Source organism: Anas platyrhynchos, chromosome 3, assembly GCF_047663525.1.
Source record: "Anas platyrhynchos isolate ZD024472 breed Pekin duck chromosome 3, IASCAAS_PekinDuck_T2T, whole genome shotgun sequence".
NCBI lineage: Eukaryota > Metazoa > Chordata > Aves > Anseriformes > Anatidae > Anas > Anas platyrhynchos.
Window position 1 is genome coordinate 82,397,064 of NC_092589.1, and position 18,417 is coordinate 82,415,480.

At 37.9% G+C, this 18,417-nt stretch overlaps 1 protein-coding gene across 2 annotated transcripts in view; it reads left to right on the top strand.

The window, feature by feature from the left end:
- MDN1 (midasin AAA ATPase 1) overlaps positions 1 to 17,392 on the top strand; it is a 91,576-nt gene extending 74,184 nt beyond the window's left edge. For both annotated transcript variants that reach the window (XM_038176088.2, XM_038176089.2), the window contains exons 85-102: positions 621 to 762; positions 1,648 to 1,823; positions 2,051 to 2,194; positions 2,881 to 3,019; positions 3,606 to 3,937; positions 4,168 to 4,329; positions 4,681 to 4,782; positions 4,979 to 5,180; positions 5,827 to 5,997; positions 7,229 to 7,386; positions 9,179 to 9,268; positions 10,230 to 10,345; positions 10,959 to 11,133; positions 11,789 to 11,862; positions 11,950 to 12,064; positions 13,010 to 13,073; positions 14,865 to 15,007; positions 16,429 to 17,392. In XM_038176088.2, the coding sequence (XP_038032016.1) occupies positions 621 to 762; positions 1,648 to 1,823; positions 2,051 to 2,194; positions 2,881 to 3,019; positions 3,606 to 3,937; positions 4,168 to 4,329; positions 4,681 to 4,782; positions 4,979 to 5,180; positions 5,827 to 5,997; positions 7,229 to 7,386; positions 9,179 to 9,268; positions 10,230 to 10,345; positions 10,959 to 11,133; positions 11,789 to 11,862; positions 11,950 to 12,064; positions 13,010 to 13,073; positions 14,865 to 15,007; positions 16,429 to 16,617 (2,694 nt within the window). In that variant the 3' untranslated portion in view covers positions 16,618 to 17,392. The remainder of the gene's footprint in view (positions 1 to 620; positions 763 to 1,647; positions 1,824 to 2,050; positions 2,195 to 2,880; positions 3,020 to 3,605; positions 3,938 to 4,167; positions 4,330 to 4,680; positions 4,783 to 4,978; positions 5,181 to 5,826; positions 5,998 to 7,228; positions 7,387 to 9,178; positions 9,269 to 10,229; positions 10,346 to 10,958; positions 11,134 to 11,788; positions 11,863 to 11,949; positions 12,065 to 13,009; positions 13,074 to 14,864; positions 15,008 to 16,428) is intronic.
- Positions 17,393 to 18,417: the final 1,025 nt, after the last annotated feature.

An 18,417-nucleotide genomic window follows, 5' to 3' on the forward strand; every position in this document is an offset into this window, starting at 1 on the left:
GCTTGGAGAGACAGCTGACTTGCAAAAGCTGTACAGTGGGGTTAATATGAGTTTACCTGGACCTTCAGGATGAGAAGGTCTAAGAGTTACTGAAACATTCTGTGTTGGCTTTCTGTGAAGTCATGCTGAATTTAGAATGCTGATAAGGGGCAGAAGATGGTTGACGTGTCTGGCTCCAAGCTGAACTTTAGAGGCTTAATTCACTTTGCACATATTGTGCTTTACTTTTAATACTAGTAATTTCATACAAGAAATGAAGAGCTGGCTCTAAAATGACCAGAATGTAGTTCAGATAACCTAACATGAGGTTATAGTTAGTCAGAACCCCTTAAAAATATCAACTGGTAGCCTAATGATATAGTTCCTTCTCTTGAACAGATAGGTTGAAGTAAACATTATCCTAGCTTTAATGAACACACAAAAAAAAATACTTCAGATCCATGTTAAGAAACAATGGAATGCGTTAGATACTTTACTTAAAGAAACATGAAATTGCTTTTAGTCTCCCATTTAGGTTGGCTTTTATGTTTGTATATCAACTTAAAAATATTGTTGTGGTGCTTTAAGATTTAATATATAGGCAAGGTCTGTTGTAACTTCTGGTTTTACCAACAATTCAGATAGAAGACTCCTTTCAAAAGGACAAGGAGAAGGAAAAAGAGGATCAAGATTCTAAGCCAGACATTGAAGGAGAAGACAATGCAATTGAAATGTCAGAGGACTTTGAAGGAAAAATGCATGATGGAGAACAGGAGAAAAAAGGTTTGGTTCTTATACAAAGGCAAACTTACAAGAAATGTAATAGATGAATCCAATAATGGTTGATACTTTCATATATTGAAGCATATGCTGAAAAGTCAGTGTTCAACAAAAATCAGTAGTGTCATTTATATATGAATCCTAAGAAGTTTACAAATTAAATATTTTCTCTCCTCTGTCACTCTGGTGGTTTTGGAACAAAGGGAGTTGGTTCCTTCTTCCTGTTGTAAGGTGACCCATAGATACATTTAAAAAAAATTAGTCACTGACTTTGTGGAGCTGTTGAAGATCAACAGAACACTTACAAAAGAGAATGTGGCTGTAGTTAACTTCAAAATGTGACTAAGAAAACTATTACTAACTTACAAGCAGTGGGAAAAAAAAACAACACTTTACCAAATGCTATTTTTTCAACTTGCTATTTCTGCAAGTTCTATCGCTTCAGAAGGTAACACTTGGAACATCTGAAACTAATGTGACTTACAAATTACAGTAGCATTAACCTACTCAGAAAACTCTTGACCAAGTGCCAAGAATAAGGTCATCAGCAAAGAACAGACATTATAAAACTAATAGAATGGATCTTTCCTCTCCCAGTAATGCCACACATTTGGAAAATGGAGGAGGGAGAAGATAAGGATTGCAGAGATGAAACCATTTATATTTAACACCTGACACTTGTTAGTTTGAGGGAGAGACTGGTGGTGTCTGCCTGTCCAAAAGAGCACCCTGAACTGTGTAACTAGGCCCCTGCTCTTCTGGGTGTTGGTGCATGTGTTTCTTTTTCTGCATCACTAAATGCATAGGTTGATGAATTTAAGGTGTTGAGTGTGGCTGTTTGTTAGCTTTATCTTCTCTGAACTGAGACACATTCTGAACTGTACACAGAAAACGATGAAAAATCTGATGAGGAGGAAGAGGAGGAGCTGGATAAGCAAATGGGAAATCTTGGTGATGCTGAAGCTGATGAGAAGCTGGATGAGAGGCTCTGGGGAGATGAAGATGATGATGACGATGATGATGCCAGTAGTAAAACAGAAGAAACTGGACCAGGAATGGATGAGGTAAAGAGAAAAGGGAGAAGAAAACTAACAAAGGAATTAAATTCTTGAGATGACATAAACTAGGAACTCCCTTACATACCAGACTCTGGTCTTGGAAGGGCATAATTTGAGTATATCCTAAATTGCTTAGTGTTTAGTGTCTTTTTTTCTTGTAGGAGTTGTCTTGTTATTCAGACTTTGAGAAGCAAGTAGCATAATGAATTTCTTCTGGATTTGTTGGTTAATAGGAGGATTCTGAACTTGTTGCAAAAGATGACAATCTGGGTACAGGAACAAAAGACAATAAAAAACAGCCTCCCAAGGATGAAGAAAAAGAGGATCAAGCAGAGGACAACGAAAATAAAGAGAAAATCCATGAACAAATTGATGAGGTAAAAATGACTACATAGAATGTCTTGCTGATAAGTTGTATTCTGTTGCTCATGTCGTGCATTCCTGAGAATTCGAAATGTTTTTTATGTAACAGTGAAGACACTTAATACATTCAGAAAAGTTATTTCATTTTGGAGTAAAAAAATAATTCATTATATGTATATTTTCTGATGGATAACTCAAAAGAATTTTTGTCTGAACTAGTCAGAATGTGTAATGGCTTTTAAGAAAGGCTTTACACTGAACTGATATTTTGATGGACAAAGCTAGAAAGTCCTTGTTCTGTTGTGTGTAGTGACAGAAGCATCTGAAGTCAGTGTGACTCATCCCAAAAACCTGACTGTAGTATGTCTGAAGATTCTCCATAGTGTGCAAGAGTGCATTTTCCATGTGCAAGAGTATAGATTTTGTTCAGAGTCTTTCATCTAGGAAAATACTATGAACACATGATGCTGTTTTGAAGAAGTACCAGTATATGTAGATGCAGTTGCAAAAATTAGTCTTTTCTGCTATTTATACGTGTGGATGTGTATCATCGAAAATTCATTTTTAATTGATCAAAATGTAATACTGTATTTGGTATTTTTGTGTACTAAAGAATTCACTTGTGGCTTATTTCTCATCTTTGCCTTTCCTCCCACTTACCATATACCTACTATTTTTTTCCTCATTCTTTTGGTTACAGCGTGAGTATGATGAGAATGAAGTAGATCCTTATCATGGCCAGCAAGAAAAGCAGCCTGAAGTTGAACCTTTGGACCTTCCTGATGACTTGAACCTGGAGAATGATGAGAAGAGTGATGATGAGGAGAAAGAAGGTGAAGGTACAGCTGAAAATCTCTCTACAGATTCCCAGATGAAAGCCAAGTGGAAATAATGGAGGAAGAGTCAGATAATGAGCTTTTCTTCTCTATAAAGAGAAGAGATGGTGGTAGAATTCTATATAACAAGAAACTGCAATTTCAGCTCCGTATATCAAAATATCTGGCTAGAAATCAACATTACAGCATTTTTCTTTACTTGTCTTCAGTGCACACTGTGGAGCATATTTTCAGATGTTAGCCAAGTGATACATCCTAACTTATTCTAGAAGCTCCTTGTTTCTTTGGTTGTTTTTGGTTTTGTTTTTTGTTTTTTTTCCTGATACTTAGAAGAATTTGCACTTAAAATCAATTGACCATCAAATATGTTAGATTAAAATGTGTTGTCAGCTACAAACTAATTGCGACACTTAAATTACCTGCTATAGAAAACCATAGATTACAGAATTCTCAGTATTTTTTCTATAAGATTTTTCTGTTACATTGCGTAGGTTTGTTCTGTTTATATCATTAATATTCACTGTCCCTGTATTTCCCTGAAAGCTTTTTATATGTTTCTGACTTCTTGTTTTCTGACTTTTTAATGCAGAAGAAGAGAATACTTTTGAAATAGATGACAAACCTGCTGACTTAAATGAGGCAGAGAATACAGAAGATCAGAATGAAGAGGATGCTGGTGAAGCAGAAAAAGAAGGAGATCAAAATGCAGAACCTGCTGAAGAAGGCATTTCTGAAGATAAAGATAAAGAGGAAAAGGAAGATGAAGGGGAGAAAGATGCTGATGATCAAGAAGGAAATACTGAGAACACTGAGGAAGCAGAAGAGGAAGAGTCGCAACCACCTGATGAGGAAAAAAATGAATCTGCTGAAGAGGAGAAAGAGAAGGGAATCCCTGCTGGTGACCAAGGCCTTCAACCTCAGGTACAGAGTATTAAATAAGTCTGTATTTTTTTTTCCCCTGAGACTTCATTGTCCTCTGTTACTTTGAGACAAACTTGATACTGTGGTGGGATGTTAGTAAGAATTTTTATGAAGATGGCAGATTTTCTTACTGTTTATCTGGTGTATTTCTACCTGTATTCCAGTTACTTCCTCGGCCTTCTGCTTCCCCATGCTTTTTAGAATGTTAAAATAAACTGATCTTATTTCAGGCAGAGGAGGACAAAGATAATCCAGAGACAGATGAGCAGATTCCTGAGTCTGAGGAAAGAATGGAGCATGAAACACAAGGGCAGACTGGGCAAGAAAACCTGCAGAGTGACAGTGCTGTAGAACTAGCTGGGGAGGCTTCAGAAAAAGACCAATCTAAAGAGGTAAGCTATGTGGAAGTGTCTGATTAGGAAATGCTGGACCTGTGGGTTTTTAAGCTACAATTAAAGAACTGCTGCCATACTTTAAGATGTGTCTAAGATGCAATTTTAGAACAGCGTTTAGAAATTCACCTAAAAAAATGAAGATATCTTCCTAGCAGTGAAGTGTGTGGTAGGTTTAGGCTAATTCTTGGTCTGCAGGACTGTCTTGTCTGCCAGTATTTGCAGTTCTGAGCCATTCTTCATTAGCACAAGAAGGTTGCACAGCATTTCAATTTAATTTCTAAAATTTGTCTACAGTGGTTGTTAAATACCTTTTCAGTTACAGTTTCATTTTTTTTGTGTGTGCCTCAGGAATATGGAAGTGGAGCTGCAAGTGCAAATCAATCAGAAGGCCATGAATCCACGCACATGGCCCGGATGGCATCTGAAAAACAAAGCAGAAAGAATACACAGGTTCATCTTGTTCTTTTTAAATCATTTTCTCTTTTTTCTGTCGTTTTTTTTTTTTAAGTTTTGTACCTAATTTGAATGACTTGATATTAACCAGCAAATACGCAGGTCTGTTTCTCTTTGTTAGAACTCATGTTCTAATTAGTGTTTTGTCTGCACCTCACTTGAAGTTCATGGTGTTAATTTTTTTTTTCTTCAGAGTTTCAAGAGGAAACCTGGTCAGGCAGACAACGAGCGCTCCATGGGAGATCACAATGAACATATCCACAAGCGACTGAGAACCATAGAATCCAGCAGTGAAGCAAAGCAGAATACAACTCAACCTAAACAAAACGTGGAGGAAGCTGATGCATTTGAACATATTAAAGAAGGCTCTGAATACTATGATGCACAGACCTATGGTATGGTGATATTTGAGTGTAAAGAGTTGTCATTCTAGAATCAAATCCCAAAGCTCCTATTTACTGTAGTTTTTTGGGTGGTTTTGTTTTTTTTTTTGATGGTCACGTTTAACATTCTCTGCTTTGCAAGACATAGCACTATTTCGTTACAATGAATGCTGTCTTTGGTAATCAGGTACAGGCTAATGATAACATGTTTGAAAATACTGCATTCACTCATAAAAATAGGATTTTAGTTTGTTAAACCTATTTAAAATCTTTTCTCTTGTTTCTTTCATATGTCATTTATTTTGAGGCCCACATTGTTACCACATGTTCAAAATACATAGATTAATGCAACAGGTTCTTTATTCTGTATCAAATTGGTGACTCTTCAAAAGTATTCCTCTAAACTGACCTTAAATTGTTTTTATTAAAGTAATTTGTCTTAATCTTCAGATTTTTCAGAGCAATAGCTCATTGACACAACATGGCACAGCACGGTGAAAGATAAAACAAATGTTTTGAGACAGTAGCTCAGCTCTGTTGTGAAGTTCAGTAAAACTTAAATGCAATGGCCTCAAAGTGCAGTAGTTTATCTCTTTTCTTTGTCACTCTCCTTTTTCCTTCCTCTCCCTCCTTAATGAATCGTGTTGCCTTTGTATAGATGTGGCTAGCAAGGAGCAGGAGAAACCTATAATGCCTGTAAACGAAAACGAAGAGGGAGATTCTGAAGATGCAGCTATGGAAACAGAAATGCAGAACAATGAGGATCTCACAGCAGTAGACACAGAGGAGCTGAAGCCAGAAATGAAGTCTACTGCCTCTAAAAATCCTGGTATGTTAACCTAAAACCATTATAAACACAAGTGTAGATGTCTATATATGTGTGTAGGTACTTACGTTTGCATGTAGTGGATACATTCTATAAGATTAAAACATCAATTGTTTTTTCTGCAACAGTATTTTTACTCTGGTCTGGTAACCAGCATTAGCCTTTTTTCTAAATCAGTTAAGTGACAGAGTGGTTTGTTGCTTTCTTTCAAGTTAAAGGTCCCTAATCTTTATGAACTTCTTTGAAGAAGTGAAAACCAAGCATTTTTCCTCAGTCTTAACCACAATTAATGGGCATATAGCAATAGATTGCAGTGACACCAGCATCAGCACCATGTAAATCAACTTTTTTTAATTTGTAACTTTGGATAAAACATCAGAAAATTGAGGACTGAACAATATCAGGTGACATAGCACTGTAGTGTCATTGTCTCACTACTTTTATAAATGGAAAATGAAATAAAAGTGACTGCCTCACACAAGTTTAATTTTGGTGAATTTAAGTAAACGACACTGCAGCCTGGAAGTTTGGATGGTTTTCATACCAAACAACAGAAAAGCTGACTGGAGAGAGAAGATGAGTTTTACTAGCCTGAATTTGCCTTTTCTTCTACTCTCTTCAGGTTTAATCTCTTCACTTAAATGTAATAGATTCATGGTACAGGCATATGTGTAAGCAGTTTATTTTTCTTTTCCATGTAATTCTCGCTTTGTTCTTAGAACAATTCTTTAAAAGTAAATAAAAAATAGTTGTTTAACAGTGTAGTATAATAGAAACAAGAATAAAAGAAAACCTTTAGTCCAGTCCTTTATTTGTAAATTGAATTCTGATTTAGAGGAAACTTTTTCCATTACTGAAGTAGAGAGTAAAAGATGAGATAAGAAAAGATTGCTATTATCTTTTAAATGATCACTTTGTGAATGTTCTCAAATTTGTTTTTTTCTTCCTGTCACTTGCTCAGAGAAGCTGTGTAGGTTGAAAAATGTACGTCACTGATGGAGTTTTTAAACATTAAAGATTTGTTCACTAGTACTTGGTTTGTTTTGCAAAATGGTTTATGTTGTTTGAGTTGCAAGGTCTTGTATTCACTCTGTTCCTAGAACTGTCTTAACATTTGTGCACTTCTCTTAAAAAATAATGCCTGAGCATTATGAAACGTTGTGAGAGACTTTGAAAAGAGTCGAGATGCAATACTGATTGCTGTATTGTGTGATTCACAATTTTGTGATTGTAGGACCAGGTGAAGTGGAGCCAGAGATCCAGAAGTTTGACTCTGAAGATGCCAATGACTCTACAATGGAAAAGTCACCAAAAGCGGCTGAAGAGAAGCCAGAGAGAAGCAAGGACTCTACCATACATACAGCCCATCAGTTTTTGACGGATACTTCCCAGGTATGATACTTAATGCATCTTCTTAATAGTACAGAAACTGTCTGTTTTCATTGACCTGAGTTAATGACGCTCTGTGAACGCCGAAGTTTAGAATTACATTGATTCAGACAACTCATCAGCGTGCTTTTCTTTAATAGCAAATGAAAAGTAACACGATACCAACTGTTGTATATGCAGCTGAATGATGCATTTAAAATGGAAATTCTTCCACATCCTTAGTAGTAAGATCCCATCCTCACTCCTGAAAAGAAACCTTTTCTTTGTAACTGTTGAGAACTGTTTTGCCCAGCTGAATCTCCTGATAAAATGTTTGAGTGGAGCAGAAAGCAATAGGTGAGGGTGTGTGACCTTAAGATAAAAAAGGGTTCAGAATGATGAGACAGCTATGTGTCAATGACCCTAAAATACCACTTTGGAGAAGAAAATTACCTTCAGTTTCATCATTGCAACGCACTGCTTCCTTAAAGCTAACTGCAAACATTCTGGAACACTTGCAAGCCTTTTATGAGCTTTGCAATTAAAAACTATACTGTTACAGCCATGATCTTTTTCCTAGATCTGTGTACAGCACAGTTTTTCAATTGTTATTGGTAGCTGTAAAAAGTGCATTTTATCATAGGGTTATGGCATAGAAGAAGTTGGCAGTGTATACCCAGTTGATGAAGAATTAATACTTCTAGTGTCTGTTTTTTGAAGTACAGAACGTCCACACTTGTAATAGTGTGTCCAGAGTATGTACTTCAAGGGAAGTACCTGTTTCTACACACACCATAGAAAGGTGTTCCTGTACACGTCGTGTGTCACCTAGACATGATATTTCTACCTTAGTGCTAAATGAGAAATGCTAGCCCTTTGGGAAGAGGCTGCTGAAGGCAAGTGTGTTCTGCTTCTGTTGGAATAGATAGGTGCTTTTTTTTCATTTGATATGCAAAGCCTGAAACAGGAGAGGGAGCTGTTGCAGCATCACTTAAAGAGTAAAGGAGAAACTTTGCTGGGGGAAAAGTGCAAATCTCATCTTTCAGCAGGTGATGGAGAGGGAAGAAGCCCCCTGCACAAACATTCTTCCACCCATCACTAAACCTGTAGTAGGTGACAAGTGACGTTGTTGCTGCTTCTGAAAGATTTAAGTTACTGACACTGAATTTGCATTCACAGGCTTATTTTTCTTAACCCAGTAAATCTGTGGGTTATGCAGACCATACACGTCTGCTTGTCTAAGTTATGGTGTTAAAAATAAGGAACAGAAGTCACTGAAATAACAATAAAAGTTGAAGAAATGTAATACAGCTTAGGTATCCTTCAACAGAGTGGTTTATCAAACAGTAGTAAGTGCTGACACGTTAAGAAGAAGGTGTCATTCAATCCTTTTGAAGTGGTTTGAATGATGATTTTTTAAAAAAATGTAATTAACTGAAGAATATTTTATTTTGGAAGATAACAGCCATGTAATATTAGTTTGATCTCCATTATACTGACACTAGATCTGGTGTTTGGCAGGATAGTTCATTCAAATTGTCTTGTGGTTCTGTACTTGATTATTTTCAATGTCTGTATAGAAGTGCCTAGCTTTGTTTATGGGTAGGTATTTGGGGGGGGGTATTTGTACTTCGTGTACATGGAAGCTAACAAAAAAAGAGATTTAAAATGAAATCTTCAAATTTTTCAGGTGTTTTTGTGTCTAAAGGAATAAGAACAGTGCCCTTTTCCTGTTTTATAGTTTGCTAAGGTTTGGGGACTGGCAGATATATGAACTTATTTTACTGTCTCATAAATCTTGTAACTACACTTCTAGCACATCGTTAGAGATCCTGAAGAGCTAAGAAAGGAACTTGAAAGGCAGTTGGAAGCTTGGCAAACACAGCAGCCTGGAACTCCAGAGGAGGTTAGTGACCTCATTTTAGTGTCAACTCTGTCTTAAGAACCCTACAATTCACTGCTGAAGCATTGAGGAAGTCAAGCAGGCTGGAATCTAAACATTCAAAATTGTGTGATTTAAATGCTGGGTTTTGTTATGTTTAACTTAGCTAATAAACAACACAACAGTATTCTTAAAGCAGAGTAGTGTTTCAGATCTTGTTTTGAACATGCTCTCTGCAGAAAGTTACTCTGTTGATAACTTCTAAAACTTACATCATTAAAAAGACATCTTTCTTGGCCCTGCCAAGCTCCTTCCATTTTGAATTATCACCTGTAGTTAAATGCTGGATGCAGCTTTCACAAAATTATGATTAACACGAGCTGCCTTCTTCAGTTGCAGTGGTGGAGTTTGAGTAAGAGAACCAGAATCTGGTGATAGATACTTGCTCTGACTGTCCTAGTCATGAATAATAAGCCATGTTTGGAAGTCATTTCTGAATGAAATTGCCAGTGTAGAGACTTCATCATTTTGCTGAATTATAATTAATGTAAGTAATGTTATTTGTGAGGGCTGAGAGAGAACCTTTATCGTAGAATCATTTAGATCAAAAAAGACCCATAAGATCATCTGTACAGCCATCATGTAACAGTACCAAGTCTACCACTAAAGCATGTCCCCAAGCACCTTCATGCAATGTGAACTACCAGATGGTAGCCACTGCAAGATTTGCCTGTATCAACAGCAATGCCCAGGTTCCTAGAGGAACAATCATTGTGCGTTGCAGTTTTGTAGCAGCAGGGAACGTTCTTATTCAAAAGCAAATTGTTGTCCTTATGTTTGTAGAGTGCTTACAAGACCCCTGTATAGTTTCAGCTGATACTAACTCCTCCTTAGTACGCGGAGGTTTGTTTTTCTTTCAGGCGGTGCTTCCCAGCTTTTTACATAATTCACTTTTTATTTTTTTCTGTGATGTACGATGTTGTAGGAGAAGGAAGCAGCCCAGTTGTGGCAGAGGTATTTAGTACTGACAGCTCCTCTGTCACAGCAGCTTTGTGAACAGCTACGGCTCATATTGGAACCCACGCAGGCAGCCAAGCTGAAGTAAGTTGGGTCTTTCTGAAGTTTCTTTAAACACCTGTTTTGGCGTATTTGGCGTATTTTATATCTCTACAGTTAAAGTTCTTACTTTGTAGCAATTATTCCTATTCTTAAATGCGTTAATTTTACTTCTGTATTGGAACTTCAGGTTATTTTATGAAACACAAATGTGATGTAGTGGTAAGTACTTATCCTGAGGATACTGCCTCCTATTTTTTTTTCTCCTGTCCAGCTGCTGATCAAACCAACTTAAACCTGTGAAATGCTGTTGAGTCACAGACGTTGTTAAATGTCAGAATGTAAATTGTATTGTTGCAAAGTGTGGAGGGATCTAAATGCAATGTCTTCCATTTTAGGTACCTAGGTTTAAGAACTTCTAAGAGCACAGAACATCAATCTTGTATTAGAAATATGGACGTTTTATTTTGTTCTGTTTTATTTTTATTTATACCTAAATACAGATATGCAGAAATAGTAATTCTTACTTGCTTATTTTACTGAATTTCCTAAAATATTGTAAGTATTTTGCTGCATGTGCTGCATAGGTCAGGATCTCTGGAATGAGGTATTTATTGATAAGCCCTGTAACTGTGTATTTTTCTTTCTTAACTTTCAGAGGAGACTACAGAACAGGGAAAAGATTGAACATGCGCAAAGTGATCCCCTATATTGCCAGCCAGTTCCGGAAGGATAAGATCTGGTTGCGAAGGACCAAGCCCAGTAAACGGCAGTACCAGATTTGCTTGGCGATTGATGATTCCTCTAGTATGATAGACAATCACTCTAAACAGGTAAAAACAAACAAACAAACAACAAAAAACACTTTGGAAGGACTATGAAGAGACTATCCCTGGCTGATGCATATGTCAGCCGCTCACCTATTTCATGCAGAAGTGGTGGCTGTTGGAAAGCTGGCTGGTGGTTCTAGGGCAGTTATTTGTTTGATCCATGGGCTCGAAGTCTTGTGACTTCATGCCTAAGAGACTTGTTGCTAAAAGGTCAGTGAAATTTAACTGAAAGAAGAAGATAATAAACTCGTTAGACAGAGGTCTGCATATCCACTGGGAAATTATTTTTGTAGTTTTCTTAGTTGTCTTAGCTATGTAGTTCATTGGGGGAATTAAATGTTAGTTCATCACAGCTCTGATGCAGGTCTTCATGAAAAATGCACGTTTCCTTCAAAATAGTTACTTTAGACAGGCTAGGGAAATAAAGACTGAAGTGGTACCACTGTCTAAATCAGTCAGCAGAAGTCTTCAAGTAGAACTAATGTATTTTTATGTCAATGACTATCTCACATAAATATAACAGGAAAAACGATACGCAGCCCCTTCATTTATTTTACTAGATATTGAAAAATAGTTTCAGTAACATTTTTTGTATTGAATACTGAACTGAGAAAAACTTGCAGTACCCCGTTTTTGATTTAACTTCCTTCTTTCACAGCTTGCGTATGAATCCCTGGCAGTTATTGGGAACGCACTGACTCTTCTAGAAGTGGGACAAATTGCTGTGTATAGGTGAGTTTATTTAAAATATAGACACTTCTCTAAGATTTTTAGAGCAGAATGCATACTGATTTCACACTACAACTTTTTTCTCTAAAGCTTTGGCGAGACTGTTCAGCTGCTGCACCCCTTCCACGAACAGTTCAGCGACCAGTCAGGGACACGAATATTGCGCCTTTGCAAATTTCAGCAGAAGAAAACAAAAATAGCTCAGGTACGCAAGAATGCCTCCAGGACACCAGGTTTGCAGATTCTCTCCAGGCCAAGGCATCAGCAGCTTGGTGGTTTCATGATTGCTGTAACTTGTACTGGTTGTTGATATTTAAGTGTGTAATAACTCATTAGGTAACAACGAGTTATCACATGATCTTGTGAAAGTAGATTTTTTTCTCACTCATACTTCTGATTTATGTCACCATCATCTTTCTCTGTGCCGGATCTCAAACATTTCTGGGTATAAGCTCTCAGTCTTACTCTTGTCTGCGCCCCAGTGACAAACCACCTAAGTTTCTGGGAGCTTGAAGATTTATGTCCTGGATTCCAGGAAGAACTACAGCTTTGTTTGTCAGGCTGTATGTTTGTCAGACTTGGCTGTTTTCTGAAGAAAATAACTTTCTGTAGTATTACTTCCTGGACTTCTGCAAAGTTTTCCGCTTCTAGGAAGGTTTTTGTACTCTTACCTTTCCAAATTTGAAGATGATGTTCTGTTAATGCTAAATGAAAAAGTAGAGACCAAAATAGCTCAAATGTAATCTTAGAAATAGCAAAAATTGCAAGTATTTGACAGCTGATGTCTTATTAATGGAGAATATGCGGCTAGATACATTTGTTTCAAGTCAAAGTAGTTCAGCCTAGAAATAGGGTGTATTTTTTAATGATGTCATTAATCACTTAAGCAGTTTACTGAAGTTTTGATGGCCTTATTAGCAATGGAAATTTTTTAATCCAGATTGAAGGATTTTCTAAAGATTCTCTAATTCAAAAGCATGTACTAAATTCGAACAGGAGTTAATGCAAGAAAATGCCAAGAAATACATCTGTGTAGGTGGTCAAGCTAAACTATCTCGGCATTTAAAATACAGCAATGTGTTATTTAAAATGTTATCATTCCTATGTTTAGTATTTTATAAGGTAACTTTATCTTATGTTTCTTCTGCAGTTTCTAGAATCATCATCGAGTATGTTTGCTGCAGCACAGCAGCTGTCTCAAAATATTAATCCAGGTAAGTGTTTTTATTAGTATGTTTGCTGCCGAGGCAGCATGATGTCCCAGAGTCGCTACAGCCCTAGAGTAATACCTTGGCAGAAAGACTGGGATGACACAGATGTCACTTGCCTTAGGGCTGCTTTGGGTTTTGCTGTGTCAAAAGGAATGTTGCTCAGACCCCAGAAGACGCCTACCTCATATCAGTCAGTAGTTCACTGAAATTTTGTTTAAAACTTTTTAAAAAAAGGTGTGCTTTGCCATACCCTGTTGGGTCATGTTTCCAGATCATGTTTAAGCCCTAGACAGTGCCTGCTTTCTGGCATCATCCAGCCTCCTAGCAGCCTGAAATCCCTCAACTTTTCTGGTCTTGACCTCAGCACTTTCTGTGAGCAAGAGCTTGACTCCCATAGGTATCCAGAAGCATGCTTCTGAGGAGGGTACAGGTTTGCCTCCTTCATGTCTTTCACTGTGATGCAGACTTTGGTCATGAGCTGCTTGAGTTTCCAGGAAAAGCTGGGAGGCTTCTTACCTCATGCCTGACCCACAGTTAGAGTAGTTACCACTTCATGGCTGACCCACAATTAGCCTAAGAGACTGCCTTGTGCTCGTTAGAAGCTTATCATGGTGACAGCCATATTTTCAAAAGTTTTTTTTGTTAAAGTACTCCAAGAAGTGGGCAGTCCAGGATTTATAATCCGTGGCTGCTGGGATATTCTGAGTGGGGGCAGCATCCTGTCCTGGGGAGTTAGGTCAGAGTGCAGCAGCAAGCCCCAGAATCAGGTAGCTAGCAGGAGAAAAGGCAGTGGAATATATCACCCCTCTTCATAAAAAGAGAAAGCACTGTCACACTTGGGGCTTGTCTGCAGAAAAGCAGGAATGTTCTGCATCTCTCCCTAGATATTACGCTTAGGGGGATGAGAGAGGGGAGCTGTGACTGTAGTTACTGTAATTGCCATTGTCATTAAAATATAGTAGGCATATAAGTCAGGTAGAATACCTCTTTAGAGGGATATATCTTTGGCTCCGGGGGCAACGTGAGCAAGTAACATGTCCCCAGCAAAATGGTTAGTGCTGAGGAACCCAGCATTTGTGCTGGGTATGTGTCAGGGGGCTTATTTCAGACTAGCTCGTCTGGTCCCAAGTCCTGAATGCCTGGTAGTGGTTGCTTTGGCTGTGCCTCCAGAGCCTGTCTTCTGGTTTAGTTTCATCCAAAAGTAATCCCTTCTGTGTGCTCCAGTATTGCTTTGTGAGGTGAGCCAAGCCTGGTAAAGAGAGGACAATATGGAAACCTGTCTCAAAGGCATAGTCTCACTGTGCTGTGTTCCAAAATGAAACCCTAATATAGGTGCGTCCATAGGTTCCTGATATTGGAGGAGTGGATTTGGACTCTTCCCATTTCATTGCAGCAGCTGCAACTTCACCAAGGCTGGACTCTTAAAATCCAGCCAGTATTGAACTCCTAGGCACCTACTGGGCATGAAAGAGAAGCCTATGACTCAATTCCTTATGCATATTTCATGCATTTTTGTCTTTCCTTGTGATGGACAGTTATGGTTTTTTGTTGTTTTTTACCAGTTGATCTCAATGGTTTCATACAGTGGGAAAAAAAACAACGGATTTCTTTAACCTACCTGTAACTGCAACTTAATGTTAACTCATAGAATTCTACTTGATAAAGACTTAAGGAAGTTAAGAAAGCTCTGGGGATTTTCCCATTATAGCCACAAAACTAACAAAAAATAAGTCTATTTGCCTTCTAAATGCCTTACTCTAATTTACTGCATTTTTATTTTTTTCTGTGCTCAAGAAACAGCACAGCTGCTTTTGATTGTATCTGATGGAAGAGGGCTCTTCTTGGAAGGCAAGGAACGAGTGACAGCAGCAGTCCAAGCAGCTCAGAATGCCAATATCTTTGTTATTTTCGTAGTGCTGGACAATCCTAATTCCCGGGTAAGTCAGTGAACAAGGGAAAAGTGTTCGAGTGCTGTGTGAAAACCAGTGCAAATCGTTTTCTTGTCTTTGTAGTGCTTTAGAGCTATTTCATCTTTTGCAGAGGTCAAAGGTATTTAGGCCAGCTTCAGTTTTTCATGTGTGAAATATTGCAGGATTTCTTCCTATTTTTATGTTTATCCTCTTTAGTGTTTAAAAACACACAAAAAAAAGCTTCCATGTCACAAAATCTAAATAGGAACTCCTATCTTAAAGTGTAATGGCTGTAGATTTTCTTCTCCAGAGAAGTAGCTAGCAGGCTGGTAAAATCCCAAAATGGAATCACAGAATGGTTTGGGTTGGAAGGGACCTTAAAGATCACCTAGTTCCAGCCCCCTTTAGGTACTGGCAGGCTGCTGTAAGGTCTCCCCGGAGCCTCTCTGCTCCAGGCTGAACATCCCCGGCTCTCACAGCCTGTCTTCACAGGAGAGGTGCTCGAGCCCCTTGATCATCTTCGTGACCCTCCTCTGGACTTGTTCTGTATCTGTGACCTCCTTGTGCTGGGGACCCTAAGTGATGCATTCTTCTGCCTCAATTTTGATAGAACATGATCGTTCCTGACAGCAGTTTCCACTTGATATGACAGCAGGAGCCAGTATGAGATTAGACAAGGGACAGAAAAGTGTGTGAGAGTAGTGCCTGAGTTGAGAAAACTGGATAGAATATTTAGTAGCGGGAAAAGAAGTGTTTCTGGGAGCTTTTCAGGGAGACTCTAATAAGTGAACAAAGTTGAGTTTTACTCTGAATTATGTGGTGAAGATTCTAATTTTGTAGTTCAAATTTGATTTTTATACCTTTTTTCATAGAAAACCTATCTGCTATCTTTCTGATAAGCTGTTATAATGCTCTGATTATACCTAACCTAGTTACTCTGGCAAGCTAAAATTCTGGGCAGTGAAGTGCCCTTTTCACAAGGATTATTAATTTTCTGAGCTGCTACACTTGAGCAACTAAGAAGTTCCTTTACAAGAAGAATGTGATTTTTTTTTTAATGTTGAAATTAAAAACATTGTTAAAGATTCTTATTGCATTCAATCACTGCATAAATGCAAATTGAATTTTTAGCCTTAATGCTTACAGATGACAGTGTTGGGAGGGCACCAAATGCATAAGGAAAGCGATAACAGTAAGATAAAGTTATAAAATACTAAGGAAAGCAGGATTTCTTTGTGGAAATTGATATTGCAGAAGATTAAAGCTCTTGTTTAAAAGGACAAAAATATTTAAGAGCTTTGTGTTCAGCTTTTGATTTAACTTTGAATACTTGTGCTTTTCAATATTAAAACTTTATTAACCTTTTAACAGACGAGGAATTATAAAAATTTGAAAAACAGAATAATTGATGCATGTAGTTGTGTAGTCACATCAGTTCTTTCTTACAGGATTCCATCTTGGACATTAAAGTTCCTATATTCAAAGGACCTGGAGAATTGCCTGAAATCAGATCTTACATGGAAGAATTTCCATTCCCATTCTACATGATCCTTAGGGATGTGAACGCACTTCCAGAAACTCTCAGTGACGCACTCAGACAGTGGTTTGAACTGGTGACTGCCTCGGACACTTTGTAGACTTTGTAGACAAAACGAATACCTTATTGCTGCTAAACTGCTGAAATACATGAAACGACATTTCATCGGAGGGTTCCTGAGGTCTCTTTAAGTAGGATTAACGTACGAGAGCTGCCCTCTGGCAGCCAGACAGCCTGAGAACAAAATGGTTTAGGTGTATTCTCCCATGTTTGTCAGAGGAGGTTATGCAATGGTGAGACGGTGTTTTTTCATTGCTTATTACGTAAATGATGTAAAACTTTCTTCAGTTTCTCTTGTATTTTTTTTTCTTTTAAGTAATAAGTTATTTGTAATGAGGTAAAATTATTCCTACTCCTCTCTATTGCAATAAGAAAAATCAGTCTTGCTTCTTGGAAGGCATTTCTGTGTTAGAAGTACTTGAGCTGTCTTGCAAAAAAGTTCTCGTTAGCTTCACCCGGATGGTTGGCCACCTCTTTGGGAAGGGGTGAGGGAGGAAATGGGTGAAGCAGATGGTTTTAAGCAACCAAAAAAATTAAGTACTTGAATACTTGAAACTGTTCTGCAGTTAAACACATTCAATTGAATTGTTGCTGATTTTTGGCTGATAATATCATCAGGGAGTTTGATGAATAATGCCATATAGTAATCCCTGTGTTATCAGTTTACACTGTGAAGTTTGCCCCAGTGTCCAAGGCAGACATTGAGGACATGTTTCATTAAGGAGATGTCTTAAAGCATGGACATGATTTTTCATTGCAGAAGCTATGCATCTTATATAGTCGGTTCTAATAAAAAGAGGTACCACTGTTTGTAATCATGCTGTCTGTCTTTTTTGTTAATTTATTCAACTGGATTTTCCACATGGAAGTAGGCAGCATTCTCTAGCAGTGCACAAATCTGCATTTTCATGTGAAAATGTATCCTGGTTTATGTAACTTCAACATCTCTTATGAGGATATGTCAGCATGGAGCTTTGGTGGTGGTCTTGTCTTTTGACTCCTCCCTGGTCTGTTTAGACAGTGAAAATGTGCAGGAAACTTGTTTAAATACGTCTACTCTACATCTTTTATATACAGAAATTGAAGGTGTCTAATCCAAAGCATGGTGCAGGAGTTGATCAGAAAATAGATGGAACATGGATGTGTTACCAAGGATGTGATTTGTTCTCTTTGCTGTACAGATAGAAAAATCTCAACCAAAATATCACGGTTGCTGTTTTGAGATGCAGCTGTGCCAAGCCCCTGAGGTATGAGATGGATCAGGAGTTTTCTCACCTTTCCTTTTCAACTGGTACCACAGCTTTGCCCCACTAATACACAATGAGCAAATTTCACAACAGAAAACTTATCAGGGGAGCGGTGTCCCCTCAGAATTTAAATGTCAGGTAGTATACAATATCCCTGCAAGGTTATGTAGGTCTCTTTTACACAAATATGTAATGTATACAAATGTACAAATGGTTTGGGAAATTTAACTGTGGAAATAGGTATTTTTAGATGATTAGGAAATTGTCTGGAATGTATTGTCACTTCAGGGGTATCCTGTGTAGTTGTAGTAGGGAACTCGAGGAAAATATACTGGGAAGGGAAACAAAATAAAAAAATAATAAAAAATAATAATAAAAAACCACACACTTTTCTTGAAGAGGGCAAGGACATTGACTGTAAGCTGTAGTTTCTCAAGGGCTTATCTTCTGCACAGATGACTGCAGCCTGAGCCACACTTTGATCAACAATGCTCAGAGTACAGTCAAATCTTTATTTCTCCGTACTTAGCACAGGGTTTGCACTGAACTCGGTACAAGCAAGCACGAAGCTACCTCAGGCAGCCGCCCCCTAA